The 20,848-nt window shown below is 45.1% G+C and overlaps 1 protein-coding gene across 2 annotated transcripts in view; it reads left to right on the top strand.

The window, feature by feature from the left end:
- The window catches only part of LOC129835535 (tetratricopeptide repeat protein 39B), a 122,826-nt gene that overhangs the window by 38,164 nt on the left and 63,814 nt on the right, over positions 1–20,848 (top strand). For both annotated transcript variants that reach the window (XM_055901211.1, XM_055901210.1), the window contains exons 3-5: positions 911–1,015; positions 2,153–2,284; positions 2,424–2,500. In XM_055901211.1, the coding sequence (XP_055757186.1) occupies positions 911–1,015; positions 2,153–2,284; positions 2,424–2,500 (314 nt within the window). The remainder of the gene's footprint in view (positions 1–910; positions 1,016–2,152; positions 2,285–2,423; positions 2,501–20,848) is intronic.

Genomic DNA, 20,848 nt, shown 5'->3' with positions numbered 1-20,848 from the left:
CTCCCTGACCGAGTCTGTAATACCAACATGTTTCAAGCAGACCACCATAGTCCCTGTGGCAAAGAATGTGAAGGTAACCTGCCAAAATGACTACCGCCCGTAGCACTCACGCCGGTAGCCATGAAGTGCTTTGAAAGGCTGGTCATGGCTCACATCTACACCATCACCCCGGAAACCCTAGACCCACTCCGATTTGCACACCGCCCTAACGGATCCACAGATGACGCAATCTCTATTGCACTCCCCACCGCCCTTTCTCACCTGGACAAAAGGAACACCTATGTGAGAATGCTGTTCATTGACTACAGTTCAACACCATAGTACCCTCAAAGCTCATCACTAAGCTAAGGACCCTGGGACTAAACACCTCCCTCTGAAACTGGATCCTGGACTTCCTGATGGGCCGCCCCCATGTGGTGAGGGTAGGTAACAACACATATGCCACGCTGATCCTCAACACTGGAGCCCCTCAGGGGTGCGTGCTTAGTCCCCTCCTGTACTCCCTGTCCACCCACGACTGCGTTGCCGCGCATGACTCCAACACCGTCATTTAAGTTTGCGGACGACACAGCAGTGGTAGGCCTGATCACCGACAACGATGAGACAGCCTATAGGGAGGAGGTTGGAGACCTGACAACGATGAGACAGCCTATAGGGAGGAGGTTGGAGACCTTGCAGTGCTCCATCCTCTAACGTGGCTGGCTACTGCTCTATCTTGTGACTGTGTGTATTGGGTTAATATTTTCTTCTTCTTCCTCCTCTCTCTCTCTATGTCTTGTATCTCTCTTTCTCTCTCTCTCTCTTTCTTTCCCTCTCTCTCTATTCCTCTCTCTCTATTCCTCTCTCTTCCCTCTCTCTCGCTCTCTTCCCTTTCTCTCTCTTCTCTCTCTCTCGCTCTCTCTCCCCCCAGGGCTGGTAAGATGGACTTGAAGACGTCCATAGAAGAGTGTTCTATGGCTCTGAACCTGGTCCTGAACAACAAATTCTCAGAGGCCCTGGACCTCCTCAAACCATGGTACTAACACGTGTCTGTTCGTTGCCATGACCTCATGCTTGTCCCTTTGGAGACTGTTTGATTGTATTCCAGGTGGAAGGACAGTATGTATCATGCTCTGGACTACAGTTCTATCCTGGTAATGCAGGCTGTGTTTATTCCAGGTGGAAGGACAGTATGTATCATGCTCTGGGCTACAGTTCTATCCTGGTAATGCAGGCTGTGTTTATTCCAGGTGGAAGGACAGTATGTATCATGCTCTGGACTACAGTTCTATCCTGGTGATGCATGCTGTGTTTATTCCAGGTGGAAGGACAGTATGTATCATGCTCTGGGCTACAGTTCTATCCTGGTGATGCAGGCTGTGTTTATTCCAGGTGGAAGGACAGTATGTATCATGCTCTGGGCTACAGTTCTATCCTGGTGATGCATGCTGTGTTTATTCCAGGTGGAAGGACAGTATGTATCATGCTCTGGGCTACAGTTCTATCCTGGTGATGCATGCTGTGTTTATTCCAGGTGGAAGGACAGTATGTATCATGCTCTGGACTACAGTTCTATCCTGGTAATGCAGGCTGTGTTTATTCCAGGTGGAAGGACAGTATGTATCATGCTCTGGGCTACAGTTCTATCCTGGTGATGCATGCTGTGTTTATTCCAGGTGGAAGGACAGTATGTATCATGCTCTGGGCTACAGTTCTATCCTGGTAATGCAGGCTGTGTTTATTCCAGGTGGAAGGACAGTATGTATCATGCTCTGGGCTACAGTTCTATCCTGGTGATGCATGCTGTGTTTATTCCAGGTGGAAGGACAGTATGTATCATGCTCTGGGCTACAGTTCTATCCTGGTGATGCATGCTGTGTTTATTCCAGGTGGAAGGACAGTATGTATCATGCTCTGGGCTACAGTTCTATCCTGGTAATGCATGCTGTGTTTATTCCAGGTGGAAGGACAGTATGTATCATGCTCTGGACTACAGTTCTAGCCTGGTAATGCAGGCTGTGTTTATTCCAGGTGGAAGGACAGTCTGTATCATGCTCTGGGCTACAGTTCTATCCTGGTAATGCAGGCTGTGTTTATTCCAGGTGGAAGGACAGTATGTATCATGCTCTGGACTACAGTTCTAGCCTGGTAATGCATGCTGTGTTTATTCCAGGTCAAAGGACAGTATGTATCATGCTCTGGGCTACAGTTCTATCCTGGTGATGCAGGCTGCCATGACGTTTGAACACAGAGACATACAGACAGCCATGGCTGTCATCAAAGAGGCCTTAACAACCTGCCAGAGGTACACACACACACACACACACACACACACACACACACACACACACACACACACACACACACACACACACACACACACACACACACACACACACACACATACACACACACACTCATGACAATCTTTTTACTGTTTGTAGGTTCAGGAAGAGAAACTCTGTGGTGGAGTCTATCTCCAGTCTGGTGACCAAACAATCTAATGACCACCTCAGAGAAGGTGAGTGTTGTCTCTGTTGAACTGACTACCTCAGACTAGTGTTGAACTGACTACCTCAGACTAGTGTTGAACTGACTACCTCAGACTAGTGTTGAACTGACTACCTCAGACTAGTGTTGAACTGACTACCTCAGACTAGTGTTGAACAGACTACCTCAGACTAGTGTTGAACTGACTACCTCAGACTAGCGTTGAACAGACTAGTGTTGAACTGACTACCTCAGACTAGTGTTGAACTGACTACCTCAGACTAGCGTTGAACAGACTACCTCAGACTAGTGTTGAACTGACTAGCGTTGAACTGACTACCTCAGACTAGTGTTGAACTGACTACCTCAGACTAGTGTTGAACTGACTACCTCAGACTAGTGTTGAACAGACTACCTCAGACTAGTGTTGAACAGACTACCTCAGACTAGTGTTGAACTGACTACCTCAGACTAGCGTTGAACTGACTACCTCAGACTAGCGTTGAACTGACTACCTCAGACTAGCGTTGAACTGACTACCTCAGACTAGCGTTGAACAGACTAGTGTTGAACTGACTACCTCAGACTAGCGTTGAACAGACTACCTCAGACTAGCGTTGAACAGACTACCTCAGACTAGTGTTGAACTGACTACCTCAGACTAGCGTTGAACTGACTACCTCAGACTAGTGTTGAACTGACTAGCGTTGAACAGACTACCTCAGACTAGTGTTGAACTGACTACCTCAGACTAGTGTTGAACAGACTACCTCAGACTAGTGTTGAACTGACTACCTCAGACTAGTGTTGAACTGACTACCTCAGACTAGTGTTGAACTGACTACCTCAGACTAGCGTTGAACAGACTAGTGTTGAACTGACTACCTCAGACTAGTGTTGAACTGACTACCTCAGACTAGCGTTGAACAGACTACCTCAGACTAGTGTTGAACTGACTAGCGTTGAACTGACTACCTCAGACTAGTGTTGAACTGACTACCTCAGACTAGTGTTGAACTGACTACCTCAGACTAGCGTTGAACAGACTACCTCAGACTAGTGTTGAACTGACTACCTCAGACTAGTGTTGAACTGACTACCTCAGACTAGCGTTGAACAGACTACCTCAGACTAGTGTTGAACTGACTAGCGTTGAACTGACTACCTCAGACTAGTGTTGAACTGACTACCTCAGACTAGTGTTGAACTGACTACCTCAGACTAGCGTTGAACAGACTACCTCAGACTAGTGTTGAACAGACTACCTCAGACTAGTGTTGAACTGACTACCTCAGACTAGCGTTGAACTGACTACCTCAGACTAGTGTTGAACTGACTACCTCAGACTAGCGTTGAACAGACTAGTGTTGAACTGACTACCTCAGACTAGCGTTGAACAGACTACCTCAGACTAGCGTTGAACAGACTACCTCAGACTAGCGTTGAACAGACTACCTCAGACTAGTGTTGAACTGACTAGCGTTGAACAGACTACCTCAGACTAGTGTTGAACTGACTACCTCAGACTAGTGTTGAACAGACTACCTCAGACTAGTGTTGAACTGACTACCTCAGACTAGTGTTGAACTGACTACCTCAGACTAGTGTTGAACAGACTACCTCAGACTAGTGTTGAACAGACTACCTCAGACTAGTGTTGAACTGACTACCTCAGACTAGTGTTGAACAGACTAGTGTTGAACTGACTACCTCAGACTAGCGTTGAACTGACTACCTCAGACTAGCGTTGAACTGACTACCTCAGACTAGCGTTGAACTGACTACCTCAGACTAGCGTTGAACTGACTACCTCAGACTAGTGTTGAACAGACTACCTCAGACTAGTGTTGAACTGACTACCTCAGACTAGCGTTGAACAGACTAGTGTTGAACTGACTACCTCAGACTAGTGTTGAACAGACTAGTGTTGAACTGACTACCTCAGACTAGTGTTGAACTGACTACCTCAGACTAGTGTTGAACAGACTAGTGTTGAACTGACTAGTGTTGAACAGACTACCTCAGACTAGTGTTGAACTGACTACCTCAGACTAGTGTTGAACTGACTACCTCAGACTAGTGTTGAACTGACTACCTCAGACTAGTGTTGAACAGACTACCTCAGACTAGTGTTGAACAGACTACCTCAGACTAGTGTTGAACAGACTACCTCAGACTAGTGTTGAACAGACTACCTCAGACTAGTGTTGAACAGACTACCTCAGACTAGTGTTGAACAGACTACCTCAGACTAGTGTTGAACTGACTACCTCAGACTAGTGTTGAACTGACTACCTCAGACTAGTGTTGAACTGACTACCTCAGACTAGTGTTGAACAGACTACCTCAGACTAGTGTTGAACAGACTACCTCAGACTAGTGTTGAACAGACTACCTCAGACTAGTGTTGAACAGACTACCTCAGACTAGTGTTGAACAGACTACCTCAGACTAGTGTTGAACTGACTACCTCAGACTAGTGTTGAACTGACTACCTCAGACTAGTGTTGAACAGACTAGTGTTGAACTGACTACCTCAGACTAGTGTTGAACTGATTACCTCAGACTAGCGGTTTGAACAGACTACCTCAGACTAGTGTTGAACTGACTAGCGTTGAACAGACTACCTCAGACTAGTGTTGAACTGACTACCTCAGACTAGTGTTGAACTGACTACCTCAGACTAGCGTTGAACAGACTACCTCAGACTAGTGTTGAACTGACTACCTCAGACTAGTGTTGAACAGACTACCTCAGACTAGTGTTGAACAGACTACCTCAGACTAGTGTTGAACAGACTACCTCAGACTAGTGTTGAACTGACTACCTCAGACTAGTGTTGAACAGACTAGTGTTGAACTGACTACCTCAGACTAGCGTTGAACTGACTACCTCAGACTAGCGTTGAACTGACTACCTCAGACTAGCGTTGAACTGACTACCTCAGACTAGTGTTGAACAGACTACCTCAGACTAGTGTTGAACTGACTACCTCAGACTAGCGTTGAACTGACTACCTCAGACTAGTGTTGAACTGACTACCTCAGACTAGCGTTGAACAGACTAGTGTTAAACTGACTACCTCAGACTAGTGTTGAACTGACTACCTCAGACTAGTGTTGAACTGACTACCTCAGACTAGTGTTGAACTGACTACCTCAGACTAGTGTTGAACTGAATACCTCAGACTAGTGTTGAACAGACTACCTCAGACTAGTGTTGAACTGACTACCTCAGACTAGTGTTGAACAGACTAGTGTTGAACTGACTACCTCAGACTAGCGTTGAACTGACTACCTCAGACTAGTGTTGAACTGACTACCTCAGACTAGTGTTGAACAGACTACCTCAGACTAGTGTTGAACTGACTACCTCAGACTAGCGTTGAACAGACTAGTGTTGAACTGACTACCTCAGACTAGTGTTGAACAGACTAGTGTTGAACTGACTACCTCAGACTAGTGTTGAACTGACTACCTCAGACTAGTGTTGAACAGACTACCTCAGACTAGTGTTGAACAGACTACCTCAGACTAGTGTTGAACAGACTACCTCAGACTAGTGTTGAACTGACTACCTCAGACTAGTGTTGAACTGACTACCTCAGACTAGTGTTGAACTGACTACCTCAGACTAGTGTTGAACAGACTACCTCAGACTAGTGTTGAACAGACTACCTCAGACTAGTGTTGAACTGACTACCTCAGACTAGTGTTGAACTGACTACCTCAGACTAGTGTTGAACTGACTACCTCAGACTAGTGTTGAACTGACTACCTCAGACTAGTGTTGAACTGACTACCTCAGACTAGTGTTGAACTGACTACCTCAGACTAGTGTTGAACTGACTACCTCAGACTAGTGTTGAACTGACTACCTCAGACTAGTGTTGAACTGACTACCTCAGACTAGCGTTGAACTGACTACCTCAGACTAGCGTTGAACTGACTACCTCAGACTAGCGTTGAACTGACTACCTCAGACTAGCGTTGAACTGACTACCTCAGACTAGCGTTGAACTGACTACCTCAGACTAGCGTTGAACAGACTACCTCAGACTAGTGTTGAACAGACTACCTCAGACTAGTGTTGAACAGACTACCTCAGACTAGTGTTGAACTGACTACCTCAGACTAGTGTTGAACTGACTACCTCAGACTAGTGTTGAACTGACTACCTCAGACTAGTGTTGAACAGACTAGTGTTGAACTGACTACCTCAGACTAGTGTTGAACAGACTACCTCAGACTAGCGTTGAACTGACTAGTGTTGAACTGACTAGTGTTGAACAGACTACCTCAGACTAGCGTTGAACTGACTAGCGTTGAACAGACTAGTGTTGAACAGACTAGTGTTGAACAGACTAGTGTTGAACTGACTACCTCAGACTAGTGTTGAACTGACTACCTCAGACTAGCGTTGAACTGACTAGCGTTGAACAGACTAGTGTTGAACTGACTACCTCAGACTAGCGTTGAACTGACTACCTCAGACTAGTGTTGAACAGACTAGTGTTGAACTGACTACCTCAGACTAGTGTTGAACAGACTACCTCAGACTAGTGTTGAACAGACTACCTCAGACTAGTGTTGAACAGACTACCTCAGACTAGTGTTGAACAGACTACCTCAGACTAGTGTTGAACAGACTACCTCAGACTAGCGTTGAACTGACTAGCGTTGAACTGACTAGTGTTGAACTGACTACCTCAGACTAGCGTTGAACTGACTACCTCAGACTAGTGTTGAACTGACTACCTCAGACTAGTGTTGAACAGACTACCTCAGACTAGTGTTGAACTGACTACCTCAGACTAGTGTTGAACTGACTACCTCAGACTAGCGTTGAACTGACTAGCGTTGAACAGACTAGCGTTGAACAGACTAGTGTTGAACAGACTAGTGTTGAACTGACTACCTCAGACTAGTGTTGAACTGACTACCTCAGACTAGCGTTGAACTGACTAGTGTTGAACTGACTAGTGTTGAACAGACTACCTCAGACTAGCGTTGAACTGACTAGCGTTGAACAGACTAGTGTTGAACAGACTAGTGTTGAACAGACTAGTGTTGAACTGACTACCTCAGACTAGCGTTGAACTGACTAGTGTTGAACTGACTACCTCAGACTAGCGTTGAACTGACTAGCGTTGAACAGACTAGTGTTGAACTGACTACCTCAGACTAGCGTTGAACTGACTACCTCAGACTAGTGTTGAACAGACTAGTGTTGAACTGACTACCTCAGACTAGTGTTGAACAGACTACCTCAGACTAGTGTTGAACAGACTACCTCAGACTAGTGTTGAACAGACTACCTCAGACTAGCGTTGAACTGACTAGCGTTGAACTGACTAGTGTTGAACAGACTAGTGTTGAACTGACTACCTCAGACTAGCGTTGAACTGACTACCTCAGACTAGTGTTGAACAGACTAGTGTTGAACTGACTACCTCAGACTAGTGGTGAACAGACTACCTCAGACTAGTGTTGAACTGACTACCTCAGACTAGTGTTGAACTGACTACCTCAGACTAGCGTTGAACAGACTAGCGTTGAACAGACTACCTCAGACTAGTGTTGAACAGACTACCTCAGACTAGTGTTGAACTGACTACCTCAGACTAGTGTTGAACAGACTACCTCAGACTAGTGTTGAACTGACTAGTGTTGAACTGACTACCTCAGACTAGTGTTGAACAGACTAGTGTTGAACAGACTAGTGTTGAACTGACTACCTCAGACTAGTGTTGAACAGACTACCTCAGACTAGTGTTGAACTGACTAGTGTTGAACTGACTAGTGTTGAACTGACTACCTCAGACTAGTGTTGAACTGACTACCTCAGACTAGTGGTGAACAGACTACCTCAGACTAGTGTTGAACTGACTAGCGTTGAACTGACTAGTGTTGAACTGACTACCTCAGACTAGTGTTGAACTGACTACCTCAGACTAGTGTTGAACAGACTACCTCAGACTAGTGTTGAACTGACTACCTCAGACTAGTGTTGAACAGACTAGTGTTGAACAGACTAGTTTTGAACTGACTACCTCAGACTAGTGTTTAACTGACTACCTCAGACTAGTGTTGAACAGACTACCTCAGACTAGTGTTGAACAGACTACCTCAGACTAGTGTTGAACTGACTACCTCAGACTAGTGTTGAACAGACTACCTCAGACTAGTGTTGAACTGACTACCTCAGACTAGTGTTGAACTGACTACCTCAGACTAGTGTTGAACAGACTACCTCAGACTAGTGTTGAACAGACTACCTCAGACTAGTGTTGAACAGACTACCTCAGACTAGTGTTGAACTGACTACCTCAGACTAGTATTGAACTGACTACCTCAGACTAGTGTTGAACAGACTACCTCAGACTAGTGTTGAACTGACTACCTCAGACTAGTGTTGAACAGACTAGTGTTGAACAGACTAGTGTTGAACTGACTACCTCAGACTAGTGTTGAACTGACTACCTCAGACTAGTGTTGAACAGACTACCTCAGACTAGTGTTGAACTGACTACCTCAGACTAGTGTTGAACAGACTACCTCAGACTAGTGTTGAACTGACTACCTCAGACTAGTGTTGAACAGACTACCTCAGACTAGTGTTGAACAGACTACCTCAGACTAGTGTTGAACTGACTACCTCAGACTAGTGTTGAACTGACTACCTCAGACTAGTGTTGAACTGACTACCTCAGACTAGTGTTGAACTGACTACCTCAGACTAGTGTTGAACTGACTACCTCAGACTAGTGTTGAACTGACTACCTCAGACTAGTGTTGAACTGACTACCTCAGACTAGTGTTGAACAGACTACCTCAGACTAGTGTTGAACTGACTACCTCAGACTAGTGTTGAACTGACTACCTCAGACTAGTGTTGAACTGACTAGTGTTGAACTGACTACCTCAGACTAGTGTTGAACTGACTAGTGTTGAACTGACTACCTCAGACTAGTGTTGAACTGACTACCTCAGACTAGTGTTGAACTGACTACCTCAGACTAGTGTTGAACAGACTACCTCAGACTAGTGTTGAACTGACTACCTCAGACTAGTGTTGAACAGACTACCTCAGACTAGTGTTGAACAGACTACCTCAGACTAGTGTTGAACTGACTACCTCAGACTAGTGTTGAACAGACTACCTCAGACTAGCGTTGAACTGACTAGCGTTGAACTGACTAGTGTTGAACAGACTAGTGTTGAACAGACTAGTGTTGAACTGACTACCTCAGACTAGTGTTGAACTGACTACCTCAGACTAGTGTTGAACAGACTACCTCAGACTAGCGTTGAACAGACTACCTCAGACTAGCGTTGAACTGACTAGCGTTGAACTGACTACCTCAGACTAGTGTTGAACTGACTAGCGTTGAACTGACTACCTCAGACTAGCGTTGAACTGACTAGCGTTGAACTGACTACCTCAGACTAGTGTTGAACTGACTACCTCAGACTAGCGTTGAACTGACTACCTCAGACTAGTGTTGAACTGACTACCTCAGACTAGTGTTGAACAGACTACCTCAGACTAGTGTTGAACTGACTAGTGTTGAACTGACTACCTCAGACTAGTGTTGAACTGACTACCTCAGACTAGTGTTGAACTGACTACCTCAGACTAGTTTTGAACTGACTAGTGTTGAACTGACTACCTCAGACTAGTGTTGAACTGACTACCTCAGACTAGCGTTGAACTGACTACCTCAGACTAGTGTTGAACTGACTAGTGTTGAACTGACTACCTCAGACTAGTGTTGAACAGACTACCTCAGACTAGCGTTGAACTGACTAGCGTTGAACTGACTACCTCAGACTAGCGTTGAACTGACTACCTCAGACTAGTGTTGAACTGACTAGCGTTGAACTGACTACCTCAGACTAGTGTTGAACTGACTACCTCAGACTAGCGTTGAACTGACTACCTCAGACTAGCGTTGAACTGACTACCTCAGACTAGCGTTGAACTGACTACCTCAGACTAGCGTTGAACTGACTACCTCAGACTAGCGTTGAACTGACTACCTCAGACTAGCGTTGAACAGACTACCTCAGACTAGTGTTGAACAGACTACCTCAGACTAGTTTTGAACTGACTACCTCAGACTAGTGTTGAACTGACTACCTCAGACTAGTGTTGAACTGACTACCTCAGACTAGTGTTGAACTGACTAGTGTTGAACTGACTAGCGTTGAACAGACTACCTCTGACTAGTTAGTGTTGAACTGACTACCTCAGACTAGTGTTGAACTGACTACCTCAGACTAGCGTTGAACTGACTACCTCAGACTAGCGTTGAACTGACTACCTCAGACTAGCGTTGAACAGACTACCTCAGACTAGCGTTGAACTGACTACCTCAGACTAGTGTTGAACTGACTACCTCAGACTAGTGTTGAACTGACTACCTCAGACTAGTGTTGAACTGACTACCTCAGACTAGTGTTGAACTGACTACCTCAGACTAGCGTTGAACTGACTACCTCAGACTAGCGTTGAACTGACTAGCGTTGAACTGACTACCTCAGACTAGTGTTGAACAGACTAGTGTTGAACTGACTACCTCAGACTAGTGTTGAACAGACTAGTGTTGAACTGACTACCTCAGACTAGCGTTGAACAGACTAGTGTTGAACTGACTACCTCAGACTAGTGTTGAACTGACTAGTGTTGAACTGACTAGCGTTGAACTGACTACCTCAGACTAGAGTTGAACTGACTACCTCAGACTAGTGTTGAACTGACTACCTCAGACTAGCGTTGAACTGACTACCTCAGACTAGCGTTGAACTGACTACCTCAGACTAGCGTTGAACTGACTACCTCAGACTAGCGTTGAACTGACTACCTCAGACTAGTGTTGAACTGACTACCTCAGACTAGTGTTGAACTGACTACCTCAGACTAGTGTTGAACAGACTAGTGTTGAACTGACTAGCGTTGAACTGACTAGCGTTGAACTGACTATCTCAGACTAGTGTTGAACTGACTACCTCAGACTAGTGTTGAACAGACTAGTGTTGAACTGACTAGCGTTGAACTGACTACCTCAGACAAGTGTTGAACAGACTAGTGTTGAACAGACTAGTGTTGAACTGACTACCTCAGACTAGCGTTGAACTGACTACCTCAGACTAGTGTTGAACTGACTACCTCCGACTAGTGTTGAACTGACTACCTCAGACTAGTGTTGAACAGACTAGTGTTGAACAGACTAGTGTTGAACTGACTACCTCAGACTAGTGTTGAACTGACTACCTCAGACTAGTGTTGAACAGACTACCTCAGACTAGCGTTGAACTGACTACCTCAGACTAGTGTTGAACTGACTACCTCAGACTAGTGTTGAACAGACTAGTGTTGAACTGACTACCTCAGACTAGCGTTGAACAGACTAGTGTTGAACTGACTAGCGTTGAACTGACTACCTCAGACTAGCGTTGAACTGACTACCTCAGACTAGTGTTGAACTGACTACCTCAGACTAGCGTTGAACAGACTAGTGTTGAACTGACTAGCGTTGAACTGACTACCTCAGACTAGCGTTGAACTGACTACCTCAGACTAGTGTTGAACTGACTACCTCAGACTAGCGTTGAACTGACTACCTCAGACTAGTGTTGAACAGACTAGTGTTGAACTGACTACCTCAGACTAGTGTTGAACTGACTACCTCAGACTAGCGTTGAACTGACTACCTCAGACTAGTGTTGAACTGACTAGCGTTGAACAGACTACCTCAGACTAGTGTTGAACTGACTACCTCAGACTAGTGTTGAACTGACTACCTCAGACTAGCGTTGAACAGACTACCTCAGACTAGTGTTGAAATGACTACCTCAGACTAGTGTTGAACAGACTACCTCAGACTAGTGTTGAACAGACTACCTCAGACTAGTGTTGAACTGACTACCTCAGACTAGTGTTGAACAGACTAGTGTTGAACTGACTACCTCAGACTAGCGTTGAACTGACTACCTCAGACTAGCGTTGAACTGACTACCTCAGACTAGCGTTGAACTGACTACCTCAGACTAGCGTTGAACTGACTACCTCAGACTAGCGTTGAACAGACTACCTCAGACTAGCGTTGAACTGACTACCTCAGACTAGCGTTGAACTGACTACCTCAGACTAGTGTTGAACTGACTACCTCAGACTAGCGTTGAACAGACTAGTGTTGAACTGACTACCTCAGACTAGCGTTGAACTGACTACCTCAGACTAGTGTTGAACAGACTACCTCAGACTAGTGTTGAACTGACTACCTCAGACTAGCGTTGAACAGACTACCTCAGACTAGTGTTGAACTGACTAGCGTTGAACTGACTACCTCAGACTAGTGTTGAACTGACTACCTCAGACTAGTGTTGAACAGACTACCTCAGACTAGTGTTGAACTGACTACCTCAGACTAGTGTTGAACTGACTACCTCAGACTAGTGTTGAACTGACTACCTCAGACTAGTGTTGAACTGACTACCTCAGACTAGTGTTGAACAGACTAGTGTTGAACTGACTACCTCAGACTAGTGTTGAACAGACTAGTGTTGAACTGACTACCTCAGACTAGCGTTGAACTGACTACCTCAGACTAGCGTTGAACTGACTACCTCAGACTAGCGTTGAACTGACTACCTCAGACTAGTGTTGAACAGACTACCTCAGACTAGTGTTGAACAGACTACCTCAGACTAGTGTTGAACTGACTACCTCAGACTAGTGTTGAACTGACTACCTCAGACTAGCGTTGAACAGACTAGTGTTGAACTGACTACCTCAGACTAGTGTTGAACAGACTAGTGTTGAACTGACTACCTCAGACTAGTGTTGAACTGACTACCTCAGACTAGTGTTGAACAGACTAGTGTTGAACTGACTACCTCAGACTAGTGTTGAACTGACTACCTCAGACTAGTGTTGAACTGACTACCTCAGACTAGTGTTGAACTGACTACCTCAGACTAGTGTTGAACTGACTCCCTCAGACTAGTGTTGAACTGACTACCTCAGACTAGTGTTGAACAGACTACCTCAGGCTAGTGTTGAACAGACTACCTCAGACTAGTGTTGAACAGACTACCTCAGACTAGTGTTGAACTGACTACCTCAGACTAGTGTTGAACTGACTACCTCAGACTAGTGTTGAACTGACTACCTCAGACTAGTGTTGAACAGACTAGTGTTGAACTGACTACCTCAGACTAGTGTTGAACTGACTACCTCAGACTAGCGTTGAACAGACTACCTCAGACTAGTGTTGAACTGACTAGCGTTGAACAGACTACCTCAGACTAGTGTTGAACTGACTACCTCAGACTAGTGTTGAACTGACTATCTCAGACTAGTGTTGAACTGACTACCTCAGACTAGTGTTGAACAGACTAGTGTTGAACTGACTAGCGTTGAACTGACTACCTCAGACTAGTGTTGAACTGACTACCTCAGACTAGTGTTGAACAGACTACCTCAGACTAGCGTTGAACTGACTACCTCAGACTAGTGTTGAACTGACTACCTCAGACTAGTGTTGAACTGACTACCTCAGACTAGTGTTGAACAGACTAGTGTTGAACTGACTACCTCAGACTAGCGTTGAACAGACTAGTGTTGAACTGACTAGCGTTGAACTGACTACCTCAGACTAGCGTTGAACTGACTACCTCAGACTAGTGTTGAACTGACTACCTCAGACTAGCGTTGAACAGACTAGTGTTGAACTGACTAGCGTTGAACTGACTACCTCAGACTAGCGTTGAACTGACTACCTCAGACTAGCGTTGAACTGACTACCTCAGACTAGCGTTGAACTGACTACCTCAGACTAGTGTTGAACAGACTAGTGTTGAACTGACTACCTCAGACTAGTGTTGAACTGACTACCTCAGACTAGCGTTGAACAGACTACCTCAGACTAGTGTTGAACTGACTAGCGTTGAACAGACTACCTCAGACTAGTGTTGAACTGACTACCTCAGACTAGTGTTGAACAGACTACCTCAGACTAGTGTTGAACTGACTACCTCAGACTAGTGTTGAACAGACTACCTCAGACTAGTGTTGAACAGACTACCTCAGACTAGTGTTGAACTGACTACCTCAGACTAGTGTTGAACTGACTACCTCAGACTAGCGTTGAACTGACTACCTCAGACTAGCGTTGAACTGACTACCTCAGACTAGCGTTGAACTGACTACCTCAGACTAGCGTTGAACTGACTACCTCAGACTAGCGTTGAACTGACTACCTCAGACTAGCGTTGAACTGACTACCTCAGACTAGCGTTGAACTGACTACCTCAGACTAGTGTTGAACTGACTACCTCAGACTAGCGTTGAACTGACTACCTCAGACTAGTGTTGAACTGACTACCTCAGACTAGCGTTGAACAGACTAGTGTTGAACTGACTACCTCAGACTAGCGTTGAACTGACTACCTCAGACTAGCGTTGAACTGACTACCTCAGACTAGTGTTGAACTGACTACCTCAGACTAGCGTTGAACAGACTACCTCAGACTAGTGTTGAACTGACTAGCGTTGAACAGACTACCTCAGACTAGTGTTGAACTGACTACCTCAGACTAGTGTTGAACAGACTACCTCAGACTAGTGTTGAACTGACTACCTCAGACTAGTGTTGAACTGACTACCTCAGACTAGTGTTGAACTGACTACCTCAGACTAGTGTTGAACTGACTACCTCAGACTAGTGTTGAACTGACTACCTCAGACTAGTGTTGAACAGACTAGTGTTGAACTGACTACCTCAGACTAGCGTTGAACTGACTACCTCAGACTAGCGTTGAACTGACTACCTCAGACTAGCGTTGAACTGACTACCTCAGACTAGTGTTAAACAGACTACCTCAGACTAGTGTTGAACTGACTACCTCAGACTAGCGTTGAACAGACTAGTGTTGAACTGACTACCTCAGACTAGTGTTGAACAGACTAGTGTTGAACTGACTACCTCAGACTAGTGTTGAACAGACTAGTGTTGAACTGACTACCTCAGACTAGTGTTGAACAGACTAGTGTTGAACTGACTACCTCAGACTAGCGTTGAACTGACTACCTCAGACTAGCGTTGAACTGACTACCTCAGACTAGTGTTGAACAGACTACCTCAGACTAGTGTTGAACTGACTACCTCAGACTAGCGTTGAACAGACTAGTGTTGAACTGACTACCTCAGACTAGTGTTGAACAGACTAGTGTTGAACTGACTACCTCAGACTAGTGTTGAACTGACTACCTCAGACTAGTGTTGAACAGACTAGTGTTGAACTGACTAGTGTTGAACTGACTAGTGTTGAACAGACTACCTCAGACTAGTGTTGAACTGACTACCTCAGACTAGTGTTGAACTGACTACCTCAGACTAGTGTTGAACTGACTACCTCAGACTAGTGTTGAACTGACTCCCTCAGACTAGTGTTGAACTGACTACCTCAGACTAGTGTTGAACTGACTACCTCAGACTAGTGTTGAACAGACTACCTCAGACTAGTGTTGAACAGACTACCTCAGACTAGTGTTGAACAGACTACCTCAGACTAGTGTTGAACAGACTACCTCAGACTAGTGTTGAACAGACTACCTCAGACTAGTGTTGAACTGACTACCTCAGACTAGTGTTGAACTGACTACCTCAGACTAGTGTTGAACAGACTACCTCAGACTAGTGTTGAACTGACTACCTCAGACTAGTGTTGAACTGACTACCTCAGACTAGTGTTGAACAGACTAGTGTTGAACTGACTACCTCAGACTAGTGTTGAACTGACTACCTCAGACTAGCGTTGAACAGACTACCTCAGACTAGTGTTGAACTGACTAGCGTTGAACAGACTACCTCAGACTAGTGTTGAACTGACTACCTCAGACTAGTGTTGAACTGACTACCTCAGACTAGTGTTGAATTGACTACCTCAGACTAGCGTTGAACAGACTACCTCAGACTAGTGTTGAACTGACTACCTCAGACTAGTGTTGAACAGACTACCTCAGACTAGTGTTGAACAGACTACCTCAGACTAGTGTTGAACAGACTACCTCAGACTAGTGTTGAACTGACTACCTCAGACTAGTGTTGAACAGACTAGTGTTGAACTGACTACCTCAGACTAGCGTTGAACTGACTACCTCAGACTAGCGTTGAACTGACTACCTCAGACTAGCGTTGAACTGACTACCTCAGACTAGCGTTGAACTGACTACCTCAGACTAGTGTTGAACAGACTACCTCAGACTAGTGTTGAACTGACTACCTCAGACTAGCGTTGAACTGACTACCTCAGACTAGTGTTGAACTGACTACCTCAGACTAGCGTTGAACAGACTAGTGTTAAACTGACTACCTCAGACTAGCGTTGAACTGACTACCTCAGACTAGTGTTGAACAGACTACCTCAGACTAGTGTTGAACTGACTACCTCAGACTAGCGTTGAACAGACTACCTCAGACTAGTGTTGAACTGACTAGCGTTGAACAGACTACCTCAGACTAGTGTTGAACTGACTACCTCAGACTAGTGTTGAACAGACTACCTCAGACTAGTGTTGAACTGACTACCTCAGACTAGTGTTGATCTGACTACCTCAGACTAGTGTTGAACTGACTACCTCAGACTAGTGTTGAACTGACTACCTCAGACTAGTGTTGAACTGACTACCTCAGACTAGTGTTGAACTGACTACCTCAGACTAGTGTTGAACAGACTACCTCAGACTAGTGTTGAACTGACTACCTCAGACTAGTGTTGAACAGACTAGTGTTGAACTGACTACCTCAGACTAGCGTTGAACTGACTACCTCAGACTAGCGTTGAACTGACTACCTCAGACTAGCGTTGAACTGACTACCTCAGACTAGTGTTGAACTGACTACCTCAGACTAGCGTTGAACAGACTAGTGTTGAACTGACTACCTCAGACTAGTGTTGAACAGACTAGTTGAACTGACTACCTCAGACTAGTGTTGAACTGACTACCTCAGACTAGTGTTGAACTGACTAGTGTTGAACAGACTACCTCAGACTAGTGTTGAACAGACTACCTCAGACTAGTGTTGAACTGACTACCTCAGACTAGTGTTGAACTGACTACCTCAGACTAGTGTTGAACTGACTACCTCAGACTAGTGTTGAACTGACTACCTCAGACTAGTGTTGAACTGACTACCTCAGACTAGTGTTGAACTGACTACCTCAGACTAGTGTTGAACTGACTACCTCAGACTAGTGTTGAACTGACTACCTCAGACTAGTGTTGAACAGACTACCTCAGACTAGTGTTGAACAGACTACCTCAGACTAGTGTTGAACAGACTACCTCAGACTAGTGTTGAACAGACTACCTCAGACTAGTGTTGAACTGACTACCTCAGACTAGTGTTGAACTGACTACCTCAGACTAGTGTTGAACTGACTACCTCAGACTAGTGTTGAACAGACTACCTCAGACTAGTGTTGAACTGACTACCTCCGACTAGTGTTGAACTGACTACCTCAGACTAGTGTTGAACTGACTACCTCAGACTAGTGTTGAACTGACTACCTCAGACTAGTGTTGAACTGACTACCTCAGACTAGTGTTGAACTGACTACCTCAGACTAGCGTTGAACTGACTACCTCAGACTAGCGTTGAACTGACTACCTCAGACTAGCGTTGAACTGACTACCTCAGACTAGTGTTGAACTGACTACCTCAGACTAGTGTTGAACTGACTACCTCAGACTAGTGTTGAACTGACTACCTCAGACTAGTGTTGAACTGACTACCTCAGACTAGTGTTGAACTGACTACCTCAGACTAGTGTTGAACTGACTACCTCAGACTAGTGTTGAACTGACTACCTCAGACTAGTGTTGAACTGACTACCTCAGACTAGTGTTGAACTGACTAGTGTTGAACTGACTAGTGTTGAACAGACTACCTCAGACTAGCGTTGAACTGACTAGCGTTGAACAGACTAGTGTTGAACAGACTAGTGTTGAACAGACTAGTGTTGAACTGACTACCTCAGACTAGTGTTGAACTGACTACCTCAGACTAGTGTTGAACTGACTACCTCAGACTAGCGTTGAACTGACTAGTGTTGAACTGACTACCTCAGACTAGCGTTGAACTGACTAGCGTTGAACAGACTAGTGTTGAACTGACTACCTCAGACTAGCGTTGAACTGACTACCTCAGACTAGTGTTGAACAGACTAGTGTTGAACTGACTACCTCAGACTAGTGTTGAACTGACTACCTCAGACTAGTGTTGAACTGACTACCTCAGACTAGTGTTGAACAGACTACCTCAGACTAGTGTTGAACAGACTACCTCAGACTAGCGTTGAACTGACTAGTGTTGAACTGACTAGCGTTGAACAGACTAGTGTTGAACTGACTACCTCAGACTAGTGGTGAACTGACTACCTCAGACTAGTGTTGAACAGACTACCTCAGACTATTATTGAACTGACTACCTCAGACTAGCGTTGAACAGACTAGCGTTGAACAGACTACCTCAGACTAGTGTTGAACTGACTACCTCAGACTAGTGTTGAACTGACTACCTCAGACTAGTGTTGAACAGACTACCTCAGACTAGTGTTGAACTGACTAGTGTTGAACTGACTACCTCAGACTAGTGTTGAACAGACTAGTGTTGAACAGACTACCTCAGACTAGTGGTGAACTGACTACCTCAGACTAGTGGTGAACAGACTACCTCAGACTAGTGTTGAACAGACTACCTCAGACTAGTGTTGAACTGACTACCTCAGACTAGCGTTGAACAGACTAGCGTTGAACAGACTACCTCAGACTAGTGTTGAACTGACTACCTCAGACTAGTGTTGAACAGACTAGTGTTGAACAGACTAGTGTTGAACTGACTACCTCAGACTAGTGTTGAACAGACTACCTCAGACTAGTGTTGAACTGACTAGTGTTGAACTGACTAGTGTTGAACTGACTACCTCAGACTAGTGTTGAACTGACTACCTCAGACTAGTGGTGAACAGACTACCTCAGACTAGTGTTGAACTGACTAGCGTTGAACTGACTAGTGTTGAACTGACTACCTCAGACTAGTGTTGAACTGACTACCTCAGACTAGTGTTGAACAGACTAGTGTTGAACAGACTAGTGTTGAACTGACTACCTCAGACTAGTGTTGAACTGACTACCTCAGACTAGTGTTGAACAGACTACCTCAGACTAGTGTTGAACTGACTACCTCAGACTAGTGTTGAACAGACTACCTCAGACTAGTGTTGAACTGACTACCTCAGACTAGTGTTGAACAGACTACCTCAGACTAGTGTTAAACAGACTACCTCAGACTAGTGTTGAACTGACTACCTCAGACTAGTGTTGAACTGACTACCTCAGACTAGCGTTGAACAGACTACCTCAGACTAGTGTTGAACTGACTACCTCAGACTAGTGTTGAACAGACTACCTCAGACTAGTGTTGAACAGACTACCTCAGACTAGTGTTGAACAGACTACCTCAGACTAGTGTTGAACAGACTACCTCAGACTAGTGTTGAACTGACTACCTCAGACTAGTGTTGAACAGACTAGTGTTGAACTGACTACCTCAGACTAGCGTTGAACTGACTACCTCAGACTAGCGTTGAACTGACTACCTCAGACTAGCGTTGAACTGACTACCTCAGACTAGCGTTGAACTGACTACCTCAGACTAGTGTTGAACAGACTACCTCAGACTAGTGTTGAACTGACTACCTCAGACTAGCGTTGAACTGACTACCTCAGACTAGTGTTGAACTGACTACCTCAGACTAGCGTTGAACAGACTAGCGTTGAACTGACTACCTCAGACTAGCGTTGAACTGACTACCTCAGACTAGTGTTGAACAGACTACCTCAGACTAGTGTTGAACTGACTACCTCAGACTAGCGTTGAACAGACTACCTCAGACTAGTGTTGAACTGACTAGCGTTGAACAGACTACCTCAGACTAGTGTTGAACAGACTACCTCAGACTAGTGTTGAACAGACTACCTCAGACTAGTGTTGAACTGACTACCTCAGACTAGTGTTGATCTGACTACCTCAGACTAGTGTTGAACTGACTACCTCAGACTAGTGTTGAACTGACTACCTCAGACTAGTGTTGAACTGACTACCTCAGACTAGTGTTGAACTGACTACCTCAGACTAGTGTTGAACAGACTACCTCAGACTAGTGTTGAACTGACTACCTCAGACTAGTGTTGAACAGACTAGTGTTGAACTGACTACCTCAGACTAGCGTTGAACTGACTACCTCAGACTAGCGTTGAACTGACTACCTCAGACTAGCGTTGAACTGACTACCTCAGACTAGCGTTG

This window comes from Salvelinus fontinalis, chromosome 36, assembly GCF_029448725.1.
Source record: "Salvelinus fontinalis isolate EN_2023a chromosome 36, ASM2944872v1, whole genome shotgun sequence".
NCBI lineage: Eukaryota > Metazoa > Chordata > Actinopteri > Salmoniformes > Salmonidae > Salvelinus > Salvelinus fontinalis.
This window is presented reverse-complemented; position numbering and strand designations above follow the sequence as displayed.